The sequence below is a fragment of the Choloepus didactylus genome, chromosome 2 (assembly GCF_015220235.1).
Source record: "Choloepus didactylus isolate mChoDid1 chromosome 2, mChoDid1.pri, whole genome shotgun sequence".
In the NCBI taxonomy this organism is placed as follows: Eukaryota; Metazoa; Chordata; class Mammalia; order Pilosa; family Megalonychidae; genus Choloepus; species Choloepus didactylus.
The window spans coordinates 122625742-122643038 of record NC_051308.1 but is presented as its reverse complement, the minus strand read 5'-3'; the positions used below and the strand labels follow the sequence as shown (position 1 = coordinate 122643038).

The 17297-nt window shown below is 43.5% G+C and overlaps 1 protein-coding gene across 1 annotated transcript in view; it reads left to right on the top strand.

Annotated features, from left to right (window-relative positions):
* The window catches only part of PTGFRN (prostaglandin F2 receptor inhibitor), a 74011-nt gene that overhangs the window by 16538 nt on the left and 40176 nt on the right, over positions 1–17297 (top strand). Inside the window, exons 2-3 of the mRNA XM_037826275.1 lie at positions 13602–13970; positions 16483–16896. Of these exons, the coding sequence (XP_037682203.1) occupies positions 13602–13970; positions 16483–16896 (783 nt within the window). The remainder of the gene's footprint in view (positions 1–13601; positions 13971–16482; positions 16897–17297) is intronic.

Sequence of the window (17297 nt, the reverse complement as noted above, 5' to 3'; positions counted from 1 at the left end):
TCTATCCAGCTTTTCAATGAAGTGGCCACGCTGTTCCCTTCTTGTTTGACTCAGGGTACATAGATACTTACTCTTCCTTCTCACCCTGTGTGACAGCTGAAAGAAAATTACTGGGCATAAATGACTCCAGATGACATTAGAGCTAGAAACTGTCATTTAAGTGTTAATTGAGAACATAGTTTAAATCACCTGACCCACCCTTCTTCAACCCTGTGGCCTTTCCTCATGGTTTAGTCATCTTGCCACTCCTAAGTGTTTCTGTAGCCAGCCATTGGCCAGCGGGGACATGGGAAGAGCCTTCTATGATGATCTTTGCCCCTGGGAAATGTAACAGATTTTGTGAGATATAACGTCCACACCCAGGACTTTGTCATCACTCTGAATTCTTTCAACTTTTTGATTGTCAGCTCTGATATTTCCCTCTGTGACCATAGCCTCTTCCCTTTACTCCTTTCACAATCCCTCATCTCTGTTGAACCTACTCTTCATCCTCATTGGGATCCCCTTGATCTTTCTCTCTCTTTTTCCATTCTCCCAGGCCAACCTCCCTTTACTTGGTCTGATTTCAGCAGTGAGCTTGTTGACATCCGAGGACCCTTTACAGGTTTGCTTTGCCAGTCCTCAGAGTATATGTGACTAATCCACACCAACTGTGGTCTCTGAGCCTTCCAATCTTGCTGGAGGAAATCTCAAAACCTGCCCACCTGAGTCTCCAACAAAGCCATGATGTCCTCAGTGCAACTCATCACTGTTTGTGTTCATTTTGTGATGGTTTCTGGTTATATTCTCCCTTGTGCTTATCCAACCTTTTCCACAATCTTCAGGATCCTCTCTGCCACTTTACTAAGACAGTGGAGATGAGTTTACATGAGGGTCTTCCAGCTTTTTACCTCAAACCTTTTCTATATTTTTACCCATCATTTTCTCCTTCTAACCTCTGAGAAAAGTGAAGTGTAGGGCTCTGTCTTGGGCTCTTTCCTCTCTCTTTGCATACTCTCCGCCTTTGTGGCCCCATGCAGCCCATGGCTTTAAATACCGTGATTTTTAAAAATTTTTAAATTTTTATTGTGGTGACATACATGTAACATGAAATTTCCCATTTTAACCGTTTTTAAGTGTCCAATTCAGTGGTGTTAATTACATTCACAGTGTTGTGTCACATTACCACCATCCATTACCAAACTTTTTTGTCATCCCAAACAGAAACCCTGTAACCTTTAAACTATGACTCCCTATTCCCCACTCTCCCTTGTTCCTGGTAGCCACTTATCTATTTTCTGTCTCTTTGCATTTGTTTATTTGAGATATTTCATATAAGTGGAATCATACAAAATTTGTTCTTTTGTGTGTACTGATGACTCCAGTAAATATCTCCAGCTTGGACCTCTCTCCTTGTGGTCCAGACTTATGTCTCCAACTCCCTACTCTGTCTTACCCCCACTTAGGAGTCCAATAGGCATCTCAAGCTTAAAATGTCCAGAAGAGAATTCTAGCTTTGCCCAATACAAATTTGCTTCCCTCCAGTTACTTTCCTAGCTCAGTAGATGGTATCACCATGCACCCAGATATTCAAACCAGAAGCCTGGGTCATCCTAGATTTCTCTCTGCCTTACTCTCCACCTTAAAAATGGCAGTGAGCCCTTCCTTTTAGGTACAAGACATATCGTGACTCGGACTACTTCTGAGAATCACCACCACTGCGATCCGAGGCCAGGGCTCCATCACCTTTTGCTTGGTCTGCTGTAACTTTCCTCCATACTTGTGTTCTTGTCTCCAAAACCGGCTCCACGATAGTCCATCTTCCACGTAGCAACCAGGCTGAACTTTCTTAAAAGAAATCAGGCTCCATCATTCCATAGTTTTATGTGCTTCCCACTTCAACCAGAATCCATGGGCCCGGCATGTCTCTCCAACCTGTCCCTCCATTCTCCCCCTTGTTCATCATGACCTAAACACTCTAACCATTTTTTCTGTCCCTTGAACACACCGAGCCTGCTCCATCTTTGTGCCCTTACCTTTGCTGTTCTCTCTGCCTGGAACAGTCTTGCCCCCGAGCGTCATACCACTGCCTCCTCCTCATTCTGATTCTGAACTCGAACATGAGAGGCCTTTCTTCCTGACCACGCTGGCTAAAGCAGCCTTACCCCCACCGCAGTCACTATCATAGTGTCATATTTTATCTTGAGAGCATTGATCAGTGCTCACTCTCTCCTTACTAAAAAGCAAGTTCTTTGTGAGCAGGGACTCTTGGCCACATGTCCCCAGTGCCTAGAAGGTGCTCAGAGGGAGTGACCAGCTGACTTTCCAGGATAAACCTCTGCTTGTGCCCTTCCATCTCCTCTTGTCTGCTCTGGGATCTTTTCTGTGGTTATGCCCTCTTTTCCTCACATCTTTGGTTGCTCCCTTTTCCTGGCTCTTCCTCTCCATTTGACTGAAAATGCTCTTCCGTGACGGTTCCTGGTGCACACTTTGCCATTAATTCATTAGTCTTTTCTCAGCACCTGTCTTCCTTGACTTTTCTGCAGGTTTGACACCTCCTGATTCCTTTTATTGGACCAGAAACATATAAATGTGTGGGGACCCAGGACCTGGGCCCCCTCCCCTCCATAGTGATTTCACGTCACCGCATACTTGACTGGGACAGTCACCATGTATGTGACTGGGGCAGAGGTTAAAAGTCATCAGACCTCCCCGGGGGAGGAAAAAATGTATTATAAACAAAGCATTGAAACCCCCCTCCCTTGATCACTGTTGATAACAAATCTCCACACCCTTCTGTCACCAGACCCTGCCAAACTCCTTTCTCACACCCTCCTTGTCCTAACCCTTATAAACCACCCCCTGGTACCCCCTGCTTTTGCAGAACGAGAACTTCCATCTTTCCCAGCCCACTGCTGCCGTGGAACAGATCATCTCCTATAAGTCAGTTCTGTTAAACTCATGTCTCACTCTGTGCCTGGCGTGTTCTTCAGCCTGGGGGCTAAGCTGGATTGTAACAAATGCTAGTCTGCTCTAGGTGTTGTGTAAGGTGCAGATATGAGTAGGAAACAGGACTTGCCTCAAAGGAGCTTGCAGTCCACCAGGAGCAAGCTGATGTCTTTAAGCAGACCCATGGGGGTTACTCTCACCCTTTCCTTCTCGTATCCCATTGCTGCTAGGACATAAGAAATTTCTGGTTTTCTTTCTAACTGGCTACTATTCTTTTCCTCTTGTGCTTGCTGACCTTTTTTCTTCAGCTTGCATCTTAAAGTCAGGAATTCTATGGTTTTATTCCCCATCCCTCTTTTCTTTACTCTGTCCCTTGGTGACCTCTTCAACTCCCACATCTTCACCTTCAGGCAGATCTCTTCATCTGCTTCCTCCCACCCGGGTGAGTCCACATTCATTTTGGGCCCCCATATCTTTTGGGGGCTTCCATTCTGACTGCCTAGTAGACATGTCAACTTGTCTGAATCTTACAGACTATTTTTCCGCCACCAAGTTCCCCTATCAGCTGTCAGCCTTCCTTTGACTTCTCTCTCACCTCACCTCACAGGTCTATCCTTTTTCAAGCAGGACTTTCACAGCTGCTGCTGCCTTCCCATTCCTGACACTGCACTTGTTTCAATTCTCACTTCCTCTCCTTTCACCTCGTAGAGGGTTCCACAACTGGTCCCTGGGCCGCCATGTCTCCGCTCCAGTCTGTTCTTGACACTCTGCTTCAGTCACCCAACTTTTCACCACTTTCCACCTCTGTTCTCCACATGTCCCCTCCATGGCTTAAATCACCTTCTGCCTCAGCATCCCCTCTCCAACCTCTCTGTCTCCACCATCTTTCAAAGGCTCAGTGCAAATTTTGAAACTTCAGGAAGCTTTTACCTAATCCCTTTGGATGGAAACACCGTCACTTTCTTTTTTCTTTTGCTTCCAAATTTTTATTTTAATTTAAATTACAGGGCCAGCCAGATTTTCTGATAAGAAATTCACTTTTCCTCAAGAGAAATGAAATGCTTTCATGGCATTGTTAACAATTGAATACATCTCCACCTTTTTTTTTTTAAGGGTTAAAGATCACATCAAATAACTGCATATGTAAAATTAAACCTTTATAATGAGAAAAGAAACCACTTCCAGTTTAATTGTTTTGGTACTATGAATATATTAAATACTCATAACCTCAAATGTAATACTTTGAACATATTCACATTGTTTAAAACTCAAAAGTCTTAACTATCTCCAGATGCCAATATGATAGAAACAAATCAGTGTTTTGACACAGTGTACCCTCTCACTGTCTTCCCTATAAAAGGCTCTAGTGCCACAACATCATTGCTGAAGTGGAAGCTGTTTTGTTGTTTAAAGTTCTAAGAACTAGCTTGCGAAGGAAACATTTCTTCCACTTGGTGTAATTGATGTTCTCACACTAAATCCAAATACACAGCACTAGACCACAAGAACTAGAAACTCACTTTCTTCTGACACTCTCTTTGGTTACTTATATCCTTCCTTATATGACAATTTTCATGTACACCTGTGACTGTTAAGCCATAAATGCCTTAAAAGAGGATCCAGAGGCTGATTCACTTTTCTTGCATATGGCTTAGCACAGGGGCATCGTGCCCAATGCCTGTTTGTTGTGTGAGTAATACTGTCTTACATTTGTCTAGTGTATCTTCAGGGAGGTCATAGCTGAACATTTTTTTTTTTTTAATGACGATGAGGGCTGCTCTGGTAGAACCTTACTCGCTTTCAGATGGGATTGCAGTGGTGCCATATGTGACTTCATTACACATTCTCTGCTGGCTGTAACTTGTTTCATGTGTACATTGCTGCATTTTTGTCACTTAGGGACTGTCTAGATGAAAGCGTGATTTCCTTCATGCCAGATCTCTCAGTGGCAGACTTGAGGAGACAAAGGGTTTTCGTTTGTTGAGTCAGGCACTCCAGTAAAGGCTCTGTAAGTGTTTACACGTTTGAGCGTCTGTGTGTTGGATTCTTTCATTGTAGAGCAAGCTCACATGTGGGTTGTGAATTCCATGGGGAAATCCATAGCGCCCTGCCCCCTCCCCCCCAGGCTTTCTTGAAGGCCTTGTAAGGAATCAGAAAGGGGATTTGGGCATCCATTTAGAAGGCAAACTGAAACACCATAAGCTTTTTAGTTTCAGTATTTCAGCTCTGCCTGTACCACCGGGCTCAATAACTGCTGATACCTGTCTTACAAATGGTTCAGATTGGAAAGTCAGGTTATTTGCTTCTAGGCAGCTTGTGAGATAACATTTGAGCAATAATAGAAACAATTACAAAAATCCTTTGCTGATATGCTGTACTCTGCAGGTCTTGGTTTAGAATAATGGTGATGATAAACTGAGACATAAAATCGCTTTCCCGTGGATATCATGAGGAGGTGGAAGAGGGTAGATAAGTAAAGTTTAGTCTTCATTGGTGTGTCTCTCTGTTTACCTTGAAAAGTTTGCCTGACTTTTCCTGCCTCTCATTCATTTCTCATGATAGAAGAAAAATGAACTTTCTTTGAGTACTCCAAGGGTAGAGGAAATAGTAATCTGGAAATAATCAACTCTTGGTTGTTAATTGTCTGTCCTACAGAGAAGTTGGGCAAAGGGCTTCCAAAGTCCTTCCCATATAATTTTAGAATAATTTTCATCTCGCCTTTTTTGAGTATGAAATGTGTGGTTAGAGTTGATATCACTTAAAATAATGAAGGTAGTATGTCAGAAAAAATTTTTGAAGAGACCAGAAATTTAGTTTGACAACCATTTCTTCTATTTCTCTCTTCAGTCTACTTCATAATTGAGAAAATATAATATTCCTTCTCTAAGCGAACTCCTCTCTATGTTACTTTGCTCCTTATCTGCTTTGGGCTGTCCTTGGAGGATTTGAAATAGTTTGTAGAGAATTTCAAGCTGTCTCTTCTTCCTACTCAGAATAAAGGGGAAAAAACAAAGAACAGAAGGTGGTAATATCAACAAAGGAATTGAAGGCAAACCGAACTAGCCCCTCCTTGGCTCAACAGTGCAGTATGTAGGCCAGATACACTGGGGTTTGAGTCCTTCACATAATAGCTGGAATGACCTTCAGCTGGTTATTTCACCTTCCTGAATCTTAGTTTTCTCATATCTACGTAGTATATTTTGTGTGTGTGTACATGTGTGTTTTGTTGTCATTGTGGTTTTATTAGAGAAGTTGTAGGTTTACAAAATTATGCAGGAAGTCCAGAGTATCGATGATAAAATTGATCTTATGGTTCTGTTCTGTGGATCAAGATGAGTTTTGAATTGTGCCTAGCTCAGTGTGCGCCTTATAGCAGATACACAGCACATTATTATTTCTACTCTTACTCTGTCTCAATCTTGTTGTTGGGAGAAATTTGAAGATCTGCTAATTAAGCAAAGTGAGTATGTTACAGAACAAATATTTGAGAAATGCTTACACAGTTTTAGCTAAAATTATGGTTTCTTTGATTTATCAAGTATTTTTTTATTATTTCACATCCCCATTAGTTGTTAGTAATACATTCTTTCATTTTTGTGGTCTCTCTAGTGATTAGAACATACATTGTTGACTTATTAATGTTTACCCTAAGTTAGTACTTTTTCTGCTTCCTGGATAATGCAAGACCTTAGAACATGGATGCTCCATTGATCCCACCCTACTCTCACGTTTTGCCCTGTTGATTGCTGTCTTCTTGGTTCCATGAGCTGCTGGACGCTCTGAGCTACTAATTTCTACTTAGTCTCTGGCCTATGCCACTTAAAAATTGGCAAATATCTCGAGAGAAAAAGCAATGGACAGTGTAGGACCCACATCAGTATGTTTCTGTGATCTTGTCCCCCTGAGCCTGGCTGCCTTGATTGCTCCTCAAGGCCTTCATTTAGCTCTTTCTTGCATTTTATCCATCTTTTGTAGTTGTTCTGGGTGGGGTTAAGCAGAAAGCATAAGTCTTCCAGGACTGGAAGTCTCGATTATTGGTCTTCTGCAATGTGAACCCTACTCATTCCCCACCCCACCCCCCACAAAGTATTTCAGGCAGTTGACAATGAAATACACATCCACATGCAATAAAAACCTTAAAATAAGGGAGAAAGATCAAAAGTACAAGGGCAGCAGGAAAGGCAGAGGAAGGTGAAGAAGTAGAGAGAGGAGATAATTATTGGAAACTTAAACTATGGATGGGTGCCATAGTTGACCATCATGTTTAGTACTGAACTTTCCTGAAGCCAAGGCACAAAAGGAAACATGAGTTTTATTTATGTTAAGGAGAGAAGGTCTCAAAAGCTGGGATAGGAGAAAAGAAAGGTGAAGTTAGCAGTAACGATTGTATTAGATTTTTTTTTCTTTGTAGGCGTAGGTAAAATTTTTAAAAAAATGGGAGTTTGGAGGTGTATTAGGGTTCTCCAGAGAAACAGAACTGACAGGATGAGATTTATTATAGCGGTTGGCTCATGTGACCATTGGGGATTGGCAAGTCTGAATTCCATAGGACAGGCTGAAAGTTGGAAACTCAAAGAAGGCGAAGTTGAATTCCTTAGGAGAAGCCACAAGTTGGAAACATCAATGGAGGTAATGTTGAAATCCCCGGGAGAGGCTGGTTGGCTGAAATAGATACAGAAATTCTTCTTTCTGACTGCTGGAATCTTCAATTTTGCCTTTAAGACCTCCAACTGATTGGTCGAGGAGACTCATCTTCACATTGCTGAGGGCACTGTCCTTTGTTGATTGTAGATGCAATCAGCGATAGATGCAGTCAACTGAGTCATGATTAAAATCCATGATATATTCTCACAGTAACAGTCAGTAACAATGAGTTGCTGTACACTATAACCTAGCCAAGTTGATACATGAAATTAACCACTAAAGGAGGCAACATGAGTAGAGGGTAGAGGGTTGTGAAACTTATCTAAGAAGGACTCTAATCTAATCATGGCATTGCAACATGATGCTGGAACAATTAGTAATTGGGATTACTAGTGGTTTGGCATAGAAGCCTTAATACCACTCCACAAAGATGAAATTAAAGTACATTTTGTCTAGAGTGTCCATGGTATTCTGTGGCTATGGTTACTGGTTTGAGAGGTAAGAGATATCTATATAGTTCTTGTTTTCTGGGGAAAGAACACACAATTATCCATCAACAGCCATTTTTTTTTCTGGTTCTAAATTTTAAGGGAATTTTATCATATAGCTTCTTGTGCCACTGAACAACACAATAGTGTCCTTAATAGTACTTTTAAGGCTGATAAGGAAATGTTTTTCATATGAAGGTTTCTCATATTGATCCCTGAAAAAGAATGAAGCCATAATTTTAAGGTATAATTTAGTAAAGACATTTTTATGGAACACTAAACTAATACAGTTCAGGCACAGAAGGGTTTGAGAATCTAATTTGAAACACTTAGAAACTTGGAAAACCAGAGGAAAATTTTGTTCTTTTTATCCTCAGTTATCAACTATTACAGCGACAGTTTGTGACAAAAAATTGGCAGTGTGGCTATGTAGATATTCTTTTTTATTTGAAAAGTGCCATATGCTTTACTTTTTACAAGTTATACTTATTTTTAAATATCATTAGCTGTTATTTATCAATATTAAAGGAAATCTTTGCTAAATACCAGATTGTTGGTGACAAGCTGAAATTCTGTAACCAAATTTTGAAATCTTGATTTGCATGGATGAGGGGACATCCCAGTTCTGCATGCAAGACTCTGCTTGGTTTTATATCTTTTCAAATTAGAATTTGATCTTTCAGGCATCTGTTCATATCTGCTTTACTTTTCCCAGCGGAAATGTAACATAGCCGATGTTGAAGGTACTCTTGTGGGTTGAGTTGGAACATGGAAGAAGGCGTGCCTAAGTGATCACAGGGGAAAGGGGGAAGGCTACACAGAGGAGCTGGTGCTGGAGCTGTCTCCTGCTAGAGTTGTTCACATTGGAGATTGCTGGGAGGGCATTCCAGGTGAAGGAACCATGTAGCAGAGGCAGTGGAACACAAGAGAGCCAGGCATTTTCAGAAAGCTAAGGGTTGTTTCTTTTGTTGGAGTATAAACATTGGGGGGTGGGAGAATGGCAGGAGATGAAGTTGAACTGATAGACCTGGACAGATCACAAAGACTTTGTCATTTATTCAGCAACTATTTATTGAACAACTACTGTGTACCAGGCCCTATTCCAGGCACTGGCAATTCAGCATTGAGCAAAACAGACAAAAATGACTGTTTAGTAGGTACTCCCAATTTGATAAGCCAAGCCCTCGATCTTGAGGCTTGCCCTTATGAAACTTATCTCTCCAATGGTGAAGTTGAGCCTACTTATAACTATGCCTAAGAGTAACCCCCAGAGAACCTCTTTTGTTGCTCAGATGTGGCCTATATCTCTAAGCCAACTGCAAATTAACCCACTACCCTCCCCACTATGTGGGACATGACTCCCAGAGGTGTAGGTCTCCATGGCAACATGGTACATGACTCCCAGCGATGAGCCTGACCCTGGCATTGTGAGATTGAGAATGCCTTCTTGACCAAAAGGGGGAAAAGAAATGAAACAAAATAAAGTTTCAGTAGCTAAGAGATTTCAAATAGAGTCTAGAGGTCATTCTGGAGGTTACTCTTATGCATCATTTAGATATTCCTGTAATTTTCTAGTGTATTAGAATAGTTAGAAGGGAATACCTGAAACTGTTGAACTGTAATCCAGTAGCCTTAATTCTTAATGATGATTGAATAACTATATAGTTTATATCATATGAGCGGGTGATTGTGAAAACCTTGTGACTGACACTCCCTGGATCCAGTGTATAAACAGATGAGTAATAAAATAACCGCAATATATATATAATAGGGAGGTAATGGGTATGGGATGTCTTGGGTGTTATTTTTTATTTTTAAATTTTTATTATTTTTTTGGAGTAATCAAAATGTTCTAAAATTGTGTTGATGAACACACAACTATATGATGATACTGTGAGCCATTGATTGTTTACTTTGGATGAATTATATGTTGTGTGAACATTTCTCAATAAAATTGCATTTAATTAAAAAAAATCACAGCTTATATGGAACTTTACACTGTAGTAGGAAGAGACAGACAATAAAAAAATATTAAAAATATGAATACACACACACAGAGTATATTAGTGAGAAGTCATAAGAAGAAAACTTGGCAGGAGTAAGGATGAGTCTGCAGATTTAGGGTGGTCAGGGAGGCTTCACTGAGAAGGTAACCTTGGAATAAAGATGGGAAGCTGGTGAAGGAGCCAGCAATGTGGATAACTGAGAGTGCTCCGGGCTGAGGACACGTGCAAAGTCCCTGAGGATGGAAGGGGTCTGCTTTGTCCAAGGGAGCATCAGGAGGAGAACATGGCTGGAGTAAAGTAGAGGGAGACAGAGGGAGAGGAGATGGGGTCCCAGAAGTAAAAAGGGCAGATCCTGTGAAGCCTGATGCCATTGTAAGGATTTCAACTTTTATCTGAGCGAGATGGAGGTGATTGCAGAGTTTTGAGCAGAGTAATCCAATATAAGTTTTTAAAAGATCACTTTGGCTGCTGCACTGAGAATAGGAGGCAGGAGAACAGTTAGAAGGTTGTTGAGAAGGGATGGTGGCTTGGACCTGGGTGATACCATTGGGGATTACTGGAGGATAGATTTTATCCTGTGGTGATAAGGAGTCAGTAAAGATTTTTCATCAGTGAAGTCGCATGATTTGTGTGTTAAAAAGATCATTGTGGCAGTCATAGGAAAAAAAGGCTTGGAGAGACAAGACAAGAAGTGGGAGCAGTTTCCAAAGCCCTGATCACTAAGAATAAAGATAGAGGAGGCTTTCCAGGGGATGTGGTCTCATTCCCAAAGATCCCATTGGGCAGGTTGTCAATCCTGGCCAACAAGGGATAGGTATCGTAAAGATTCACAGATTTGGAAATTCCTTTGTACACTTTGCAAGGAAGCAAGGGAGTGGGAATGACCCAGTTCATTCAGGAGGCAGCCTGCATAGCTCAGTACATCCTTACCCTGTGCCGGGCGCTGTCACAAGTGCTGTAGGTGCATCAGTTCATTTAATCCTTACCTCAACCCTAAGAGGGGGCAGCGACTCTCATCTCCATTTCATAGATGAGGACATTTGGGCACAAAGAGGTTAAGCCCTTGGCTGGGTTGCCTCTCGAGGCTCCCTTCACCTGATGCTTCCTTCTGAAAAGTCTCCTCGGGAGAGTCAGAGTTATCTCGTTTGTCTCTAAAATTAAATGTGAAAAAGTGACCACCTATTTCCTTTTTCAAACTGTGGTGATGATGGCTTCAGAGAGTTGGTTACTGCTGGGGAGTTATGCTATGATGCCAATGCCTGTGAATCACCAGTTATAGAAATTAGCTTAAGAAACATAAGTGGGGGTGAGTGGAATGGCAAGGGAGTGAAATGTCCAGGGGAAGGAGTGTATGTGTGTCTGTGTGTGTGTGTATGGGTGCCTACGGAATGACTTCAAAGGTGAGGCTGGATCCAGAGGCTCAGGTGATGCCATCAGGTCACTAAGGCATGTTTTCTCCACCTCTCTGTCCTGGCAGTATTTCTCCATCTGTCCCACTGCTGATGACTTACATGATCAGGAGGGTCGCCCACATGCAGCTTCAGAGTAAATCATCTTTATGGCAACCTAATGCCAAAGAACGAGAAAGCACCTTTCTTAGAAGTTTCTGTTAACGGAGCCCAGGAGGATTCTGATTTACCTGATTTGGGCCCTGGTGCCCTTCTCTGGGCCTGGGGAGGAGGGTGGATGTGCAGAGTCAGCCCAGCTGAGGGGGCAGTTACTGGGAAAGAAAGGAATGCTGGGCAGCAGCCACAGGTCTGCTGCAAGTTTGCCGGAAGTAGTGGGAAGTAGTGGGATGTTACCCTGCAGGCACTGAGTTGCCTCAGAAAGAAGGTTATAGCAGTCCTCCTTAAGGATTTGGGTCTGGTTCTTCTATGCTACCCAGGAAGAAATGTGACCCTTAGTTCTTCTGAGTTACCAGCTTCGGTAACTTCATTTTATTTTAAAGAAGAGTGACTTAGGGTCCAGAAGCATTTCTTAGACTGGAGATCAGTTCTGATCTCACCTCCAGCTGTGAGGGGAAGGCAGTTAGCCCTCTGCTCAGATCCCACACCATCACAATATCTCTTATTTGGTTGCATCTTTTTTCCCTTGTAAATGATAAAGAGTGGAGAAAGCAAGAGATGGCTTTGAAAAAATGTTTCTCAACTTTTTTTGACCATGACAAAGATATGCCTTTCATCATAACCTGAAATGATAGTACCTTTAATTTCATTAAAAACAAAAATAAAAACAAAAACAAAAAACCACACTCATCATAAGCACTCTAAATTCATTTCCCAATCCACTAATGGGTGGCAACCCAAAAATTGAAAAACATGAACTGAACCAGTGAAAAAAACGAGCAACAATGTTAAGAATACAAAATGGAAAATAGATAATAGAAATTCCCATTTTATTCAGCCCTTACTACCTGGCAGAGTCTCAACGAGGCATTTTATTTCATTAACTCATTGAATCCCTCCTGCCCTGTTTTAAAGATGGGGAAACCAAAGCTAAGGGAAGTCTCTTGGATTTAAGCAGTGATCTCCTTGGTTTCAGGGTCCATGCCTTTTCAACTGTCATGCCTTATTGCTTTTATTCCTAGAACATCAAAAACAAGCCATCCAAGTTCATTTGGCCTGAACTAAAATGCTGAGCACAGGTGGTAAATGCATTCTATAAACTTGTGCTGAGGTTTATTGCAGTGCAGACTTCTTAAGGGGGGAAATTCGCAGGTGAGGGTCCCGGAGGGCCCTCCCCAGAGGCCAGTGAGTTGCAGCCCTGCGGGGAGGGAATGTCAGCGGGCTTTCTCCTGGGCCCTTCCCAGCAGCTAGCAGCTGCATTCCTAACAACGCCCAGCAACCAGCCAGATAAAGCACTTTCTCCCTTTGTGCTTCTCCATCCTCATTCTGAATTTAGATCAGGGCAAAGAGTAGAGAAGAAAATAAGCCAGAAAATAGAAAATTAATACTTGGTAGAGTCGTCATATTTTAAAATTAATTTATAGGCAATGTCAGATAACCAGAGTTAAATCATTTTATCAGCAGGCTGCTCTAAGATTTAAAAATTGGCATCCATCATTGTAAATCAGGTCTCAGGAGCCCCAGGGAATGGTCTCTTGGGATGAGGGGAATGGGCAGAAATGTAAATACTTGATTAGCTGCAGTCCTTTTGTATCATGGGAAACCTAAAGTATTTCTGCATCACATTGGGTGATAATGGTATGTTAAATAGTAACACATTGAAAGAAGCTATGCAGGTTTATGGTTAGCCTACTTTTAATACTTTCCTTTCTCCCTGTCAATCCTGGGAAACTGGTTGTGTAACAGGCAGTCATTTCAGTGGTTCAGTGGAGTAGTCTCAGCTGATGGTTCTGCGAATGAGCTTGACCTTCTTCTGCAGAGACTTAGGTAGGACGTCATTTTCCCCTGCAGTTCAGATGTTATCGTTTCTGCCTGGTCCCTGTGGGCTGGTGCAAACACAGACTTGCCTCATTTATACTGGAAAGACCGTCTTTAATTAATGACCCACCTTGCATGTCTTCTTGTTGCAGCTCTTTGTCGAGGGCGTGTGGTGAGAGTCCCTGCTGGGAGCCTGGTCCGGGTGGTGGGCACCGAGCTGGTCATCCCTTGCAACGTCAGTGACTACGATGGCCCCAGTGAGCAGAACTTTGACTGGAGCTTCTCATCCTCGGGGAGCAGCTTTGTGGAGCTCGCCAGCACCTGGGAGGCAGGCTTCGCAGCCCAGCTGTACTGGGAGCGGCTGCGGAAGGGCGAGATCCTGTTGAGGCGGACTGCCAACGATGCCGTGGAGCTCCACATCAAGAACGTCCAGCCCTCGGACCAAGGCCACTACAAATGTTCAACCCCCAGCACTGATGCCACCGTCCAGGGCAACTATGAAGATACAGTGCAGGTTAAAGGTATGGTCCTCACATGGGGTCGTTATCCCAGGAGGCCAGACCTTCCTCTGCCACTCGGCTGTGCATGATCTTGTCAAGCAACTTAACTCCTCTGAGGCTCTGTCCCCTCATCTGTCCAAGGGGGTGGTAGTATCTTACCTGATTAAAGACAGAGGTTGGGCCAGGTGCCTCTGGGGGGCCCTCCCTGTTCACTCCAGTGTAATCATGAGCCATTCTGGGGCCTGTGATTTGGAGGCAGCATGGTGTGGTGGTAGAGAGCCCAGCTCTGGAGCAAGTTGCCTGAGCTCAGCTAGTCCAGTCCCTGGCTCTACTCTACCGCTTGTCAATTCTGAGGCCTTGGGCATGTTATATAGCTGCTCCATGCCTCAGCCTCCTCACCCGTAAAATAGTACCTACCATAAAGGTTGTGAGTCGTATGTGTAAAGCCTCAGGACACTGAATGAAGGTTAGTGGTGAGAAGGTGATGGACATGACGATAATGTTCAGGTGTATGGGAAGAAGAGATACTTTAAAACGCGTATCTTTTTTTGTGTCCTTCATGATTTAAGTGTCTGTATGAGAAGTTGTTATGGGTTATATGTAGAAAAAGAATAATTTGGTCACTCCTAGCTTATGATGGAACACAAAATTGACCCAGCTGTGCAAATATGTCTGGAACGTTCTGTTTTTTTTGTTTTTCCAGTACTTTTAGATTTATTCACCCATTCCATTATCTGAACCCAATGAAGTAGATAGAGCAAGAAATTTCCCTAATTGACACATGAAGAAATGGAAGAGCATAGGTTAATTACTTGCCTAAAAAAAGTTAATTAGTAAGAGAGAAGGAACAAACTAGTTTGGGGTTAACAAAATAGAAACATTATTATTGCTATAATTATTATTACTTAATTATACATTTATTTGTATCATGCCCTGTTTCCCAAAAGGATTTAAGTCAGAGTAGGAATGGCTTTAAAGATGTGCATGATGATGTACATGAGTAGAGGTAGATACCACATGTCAGATACATCTTCCCTCGTTAGAGTCATGAGGGGAGAAGAGTCATGTCCATTATGTAGATATTAAAACATCAAATTTCTACTTTTTCCATTACCTCTTCCTTACTCATATAGAGGATCTCAAATAGGTTTTTTAAAGAAAGTCCTGTAAGATAGCATTACATTTGAGTTGAATAATGTGATGCATTTTGTATTCATCGCACACAAATTAGATCAGATGCACCCTTGTCTCCCTTACAATTCTTGTTTTGAGGAGTTATTTCCCCCCAGTGTCTTTTTGTTTCTCCTCCGGACTTGGGGAGGCTTTCCTTGGGTCAAGGAAGCCGATGGATGACCAAGAAAGCGAGAGACTGGCTGGCTGCTCAGGCGGACCCTCCGGTGGGTTCCCTGCGTGGTCCAGGTCCCCCTGGCCTTCACCTTCATGGTCGTGAAACTGTTTGTCTGTGCCCTGAGGGATGAACTGGCCTTGAGAATTGAGTTGTGTTAGTCAAACTCACAGACTGAAATATAGATATCCTAGAGTGGCCTTATATTCACTTTGCAGTAGAAATGTGTCTTGTGTCCTTCTAAAGACGTAGACTGTCTTTTCTGTTATCCAGAGTAATCCCTCCTCAAGGATACCAACTTAGTTTCTGGGAGTGAAATTGTAGGGAAAACCAAAGAGATGATGCATAGTGGTGCTTGAGGATTCTCTTATCCAGCCCATAGAAAAGCCTGATGGGTTTTCCCCACCTGCTGGCAGAGGCCCCCTCTCAGGTAACCAGAGTGCCAGGGCTCGTTGCTTATAGCTTCTCTTCATAAGTAACACTCACTGCAGAAGCCCCTTTTCCTCAACTTTGCAGAAGCCCCCAGCCGTCTTCTGGTGGGCCCGAAGAGAGCTTCAGCATTCAGCTTTCTCTGGCCACATTTCCATCCTGCAGATTCAGTCTGGTGATTGTAGTCATTTTTGGGCATTTCCAGGTCTAGACCACAAGCAGCTCATGCCGTCCTTTCCCTGTGGATCTTGCTGGCTTCACTCCCCAGTTCTGTATCCTAATCAAATGAGTGTTGGATAATAGACGACAATCATTTTATAGAGATTGCCAAGTGCCAGGCACTGTTTTGGGCACTTTCCTGTTTTAAGTTGTTTAACCCTTTCCGGAACCCTGTGAGGTAGGTCCATTTGGCACTCCCTTTTAAGAGATGAGGAAACTGAGGCAGAGAGGGGTAGAGTAACTTGTCTAAGGATGGCAGGGGCACATCCCCAAGGCACTGGTAACAAAGTCTTCCTCACGCTTCTAGCGGGGGTTTTACATGCCTCTACTTTTATTTTCTAAGTCAGAAAGTCAACTGCAATTATAGATGGGTCAAAATGAGAAAAGGTGCCCAAGGAGGCATAGGATAGGGAAACAGAGGAGGAAATTGCCTCTGGTCACAGCAGCAGTGGAGGCTCAAGGTCAGAAAGTCCTAGAAAGTGGCCGAATCGGTGTGGCCGCAGGCAGTGTGGTTGAAGCAGCCTTGTTTTCTCTCCACAGTGCTGGCCGACGCTCTGCACGTGAGCTCCAGCTCGCAGCCCTCCGCGACCCTGAGCCTGCGGGAGGGGGAGCCGTTTGAGCTGCGCTGCTCGGCGTCCACGGCCTCGCCGCTGCACACGCACCTCTCCGTGCTGTGGGAGGTCGCCCGCGGCCCCATCCGGCGGAGCGTCCTTTCCCTGACCCACGAGAGCAGGTTCCGCGCGGGCCCGGGGTACGAGGCGCGCTACCGCAGCGGAGACGTGCGCCTGGACACCGTGGGCAGCGACGTGTACCGCCTCGCCGTGTCCCGAGCTCTCTCCGCGGACCAGGGCTCCTACAAGTGTGTGGTCAGTGAGTGGATCGGGGATCAGGGCACCTGGCAGGAAATTCAAGAAAAAACGGTGGATGTTGCCACCGTGGTGATCCAACCAACTGGTGAGTTTCTGGAAAGCACACGTTTTTAGACTGTATCTTATTTTTCAACCACTGATCGTAGAAAGAGCCAGAGTCCCTATCCTTTTCTGACAATTATTTCTGTCCGGCGTGTGAAGTCTAACCATTGAGTGTGAGGGTGAAAGCTGGCATTGATAGTTTGTGGAGGGGTGCCTACAGTTTTGCCTTGCTGCTGCTTTTTATCTGAATTTGTGCCCGTGGGAGCTGCAGCATACATATAATGCTAAGGCAGTAAGTGCGGCAGTCCCTTGGCTGGAATGAGGTTGGGTCTGGTGTTCAGAGGGGCTTTGGGGTACAGCTGCCCACGGCCTGCTCCCTTAGCTTTAGCTTGGGAAGTGTTTGCTGAATCCCTGGCCCTGCCTTCCCCCACCCCATGGCTGTTG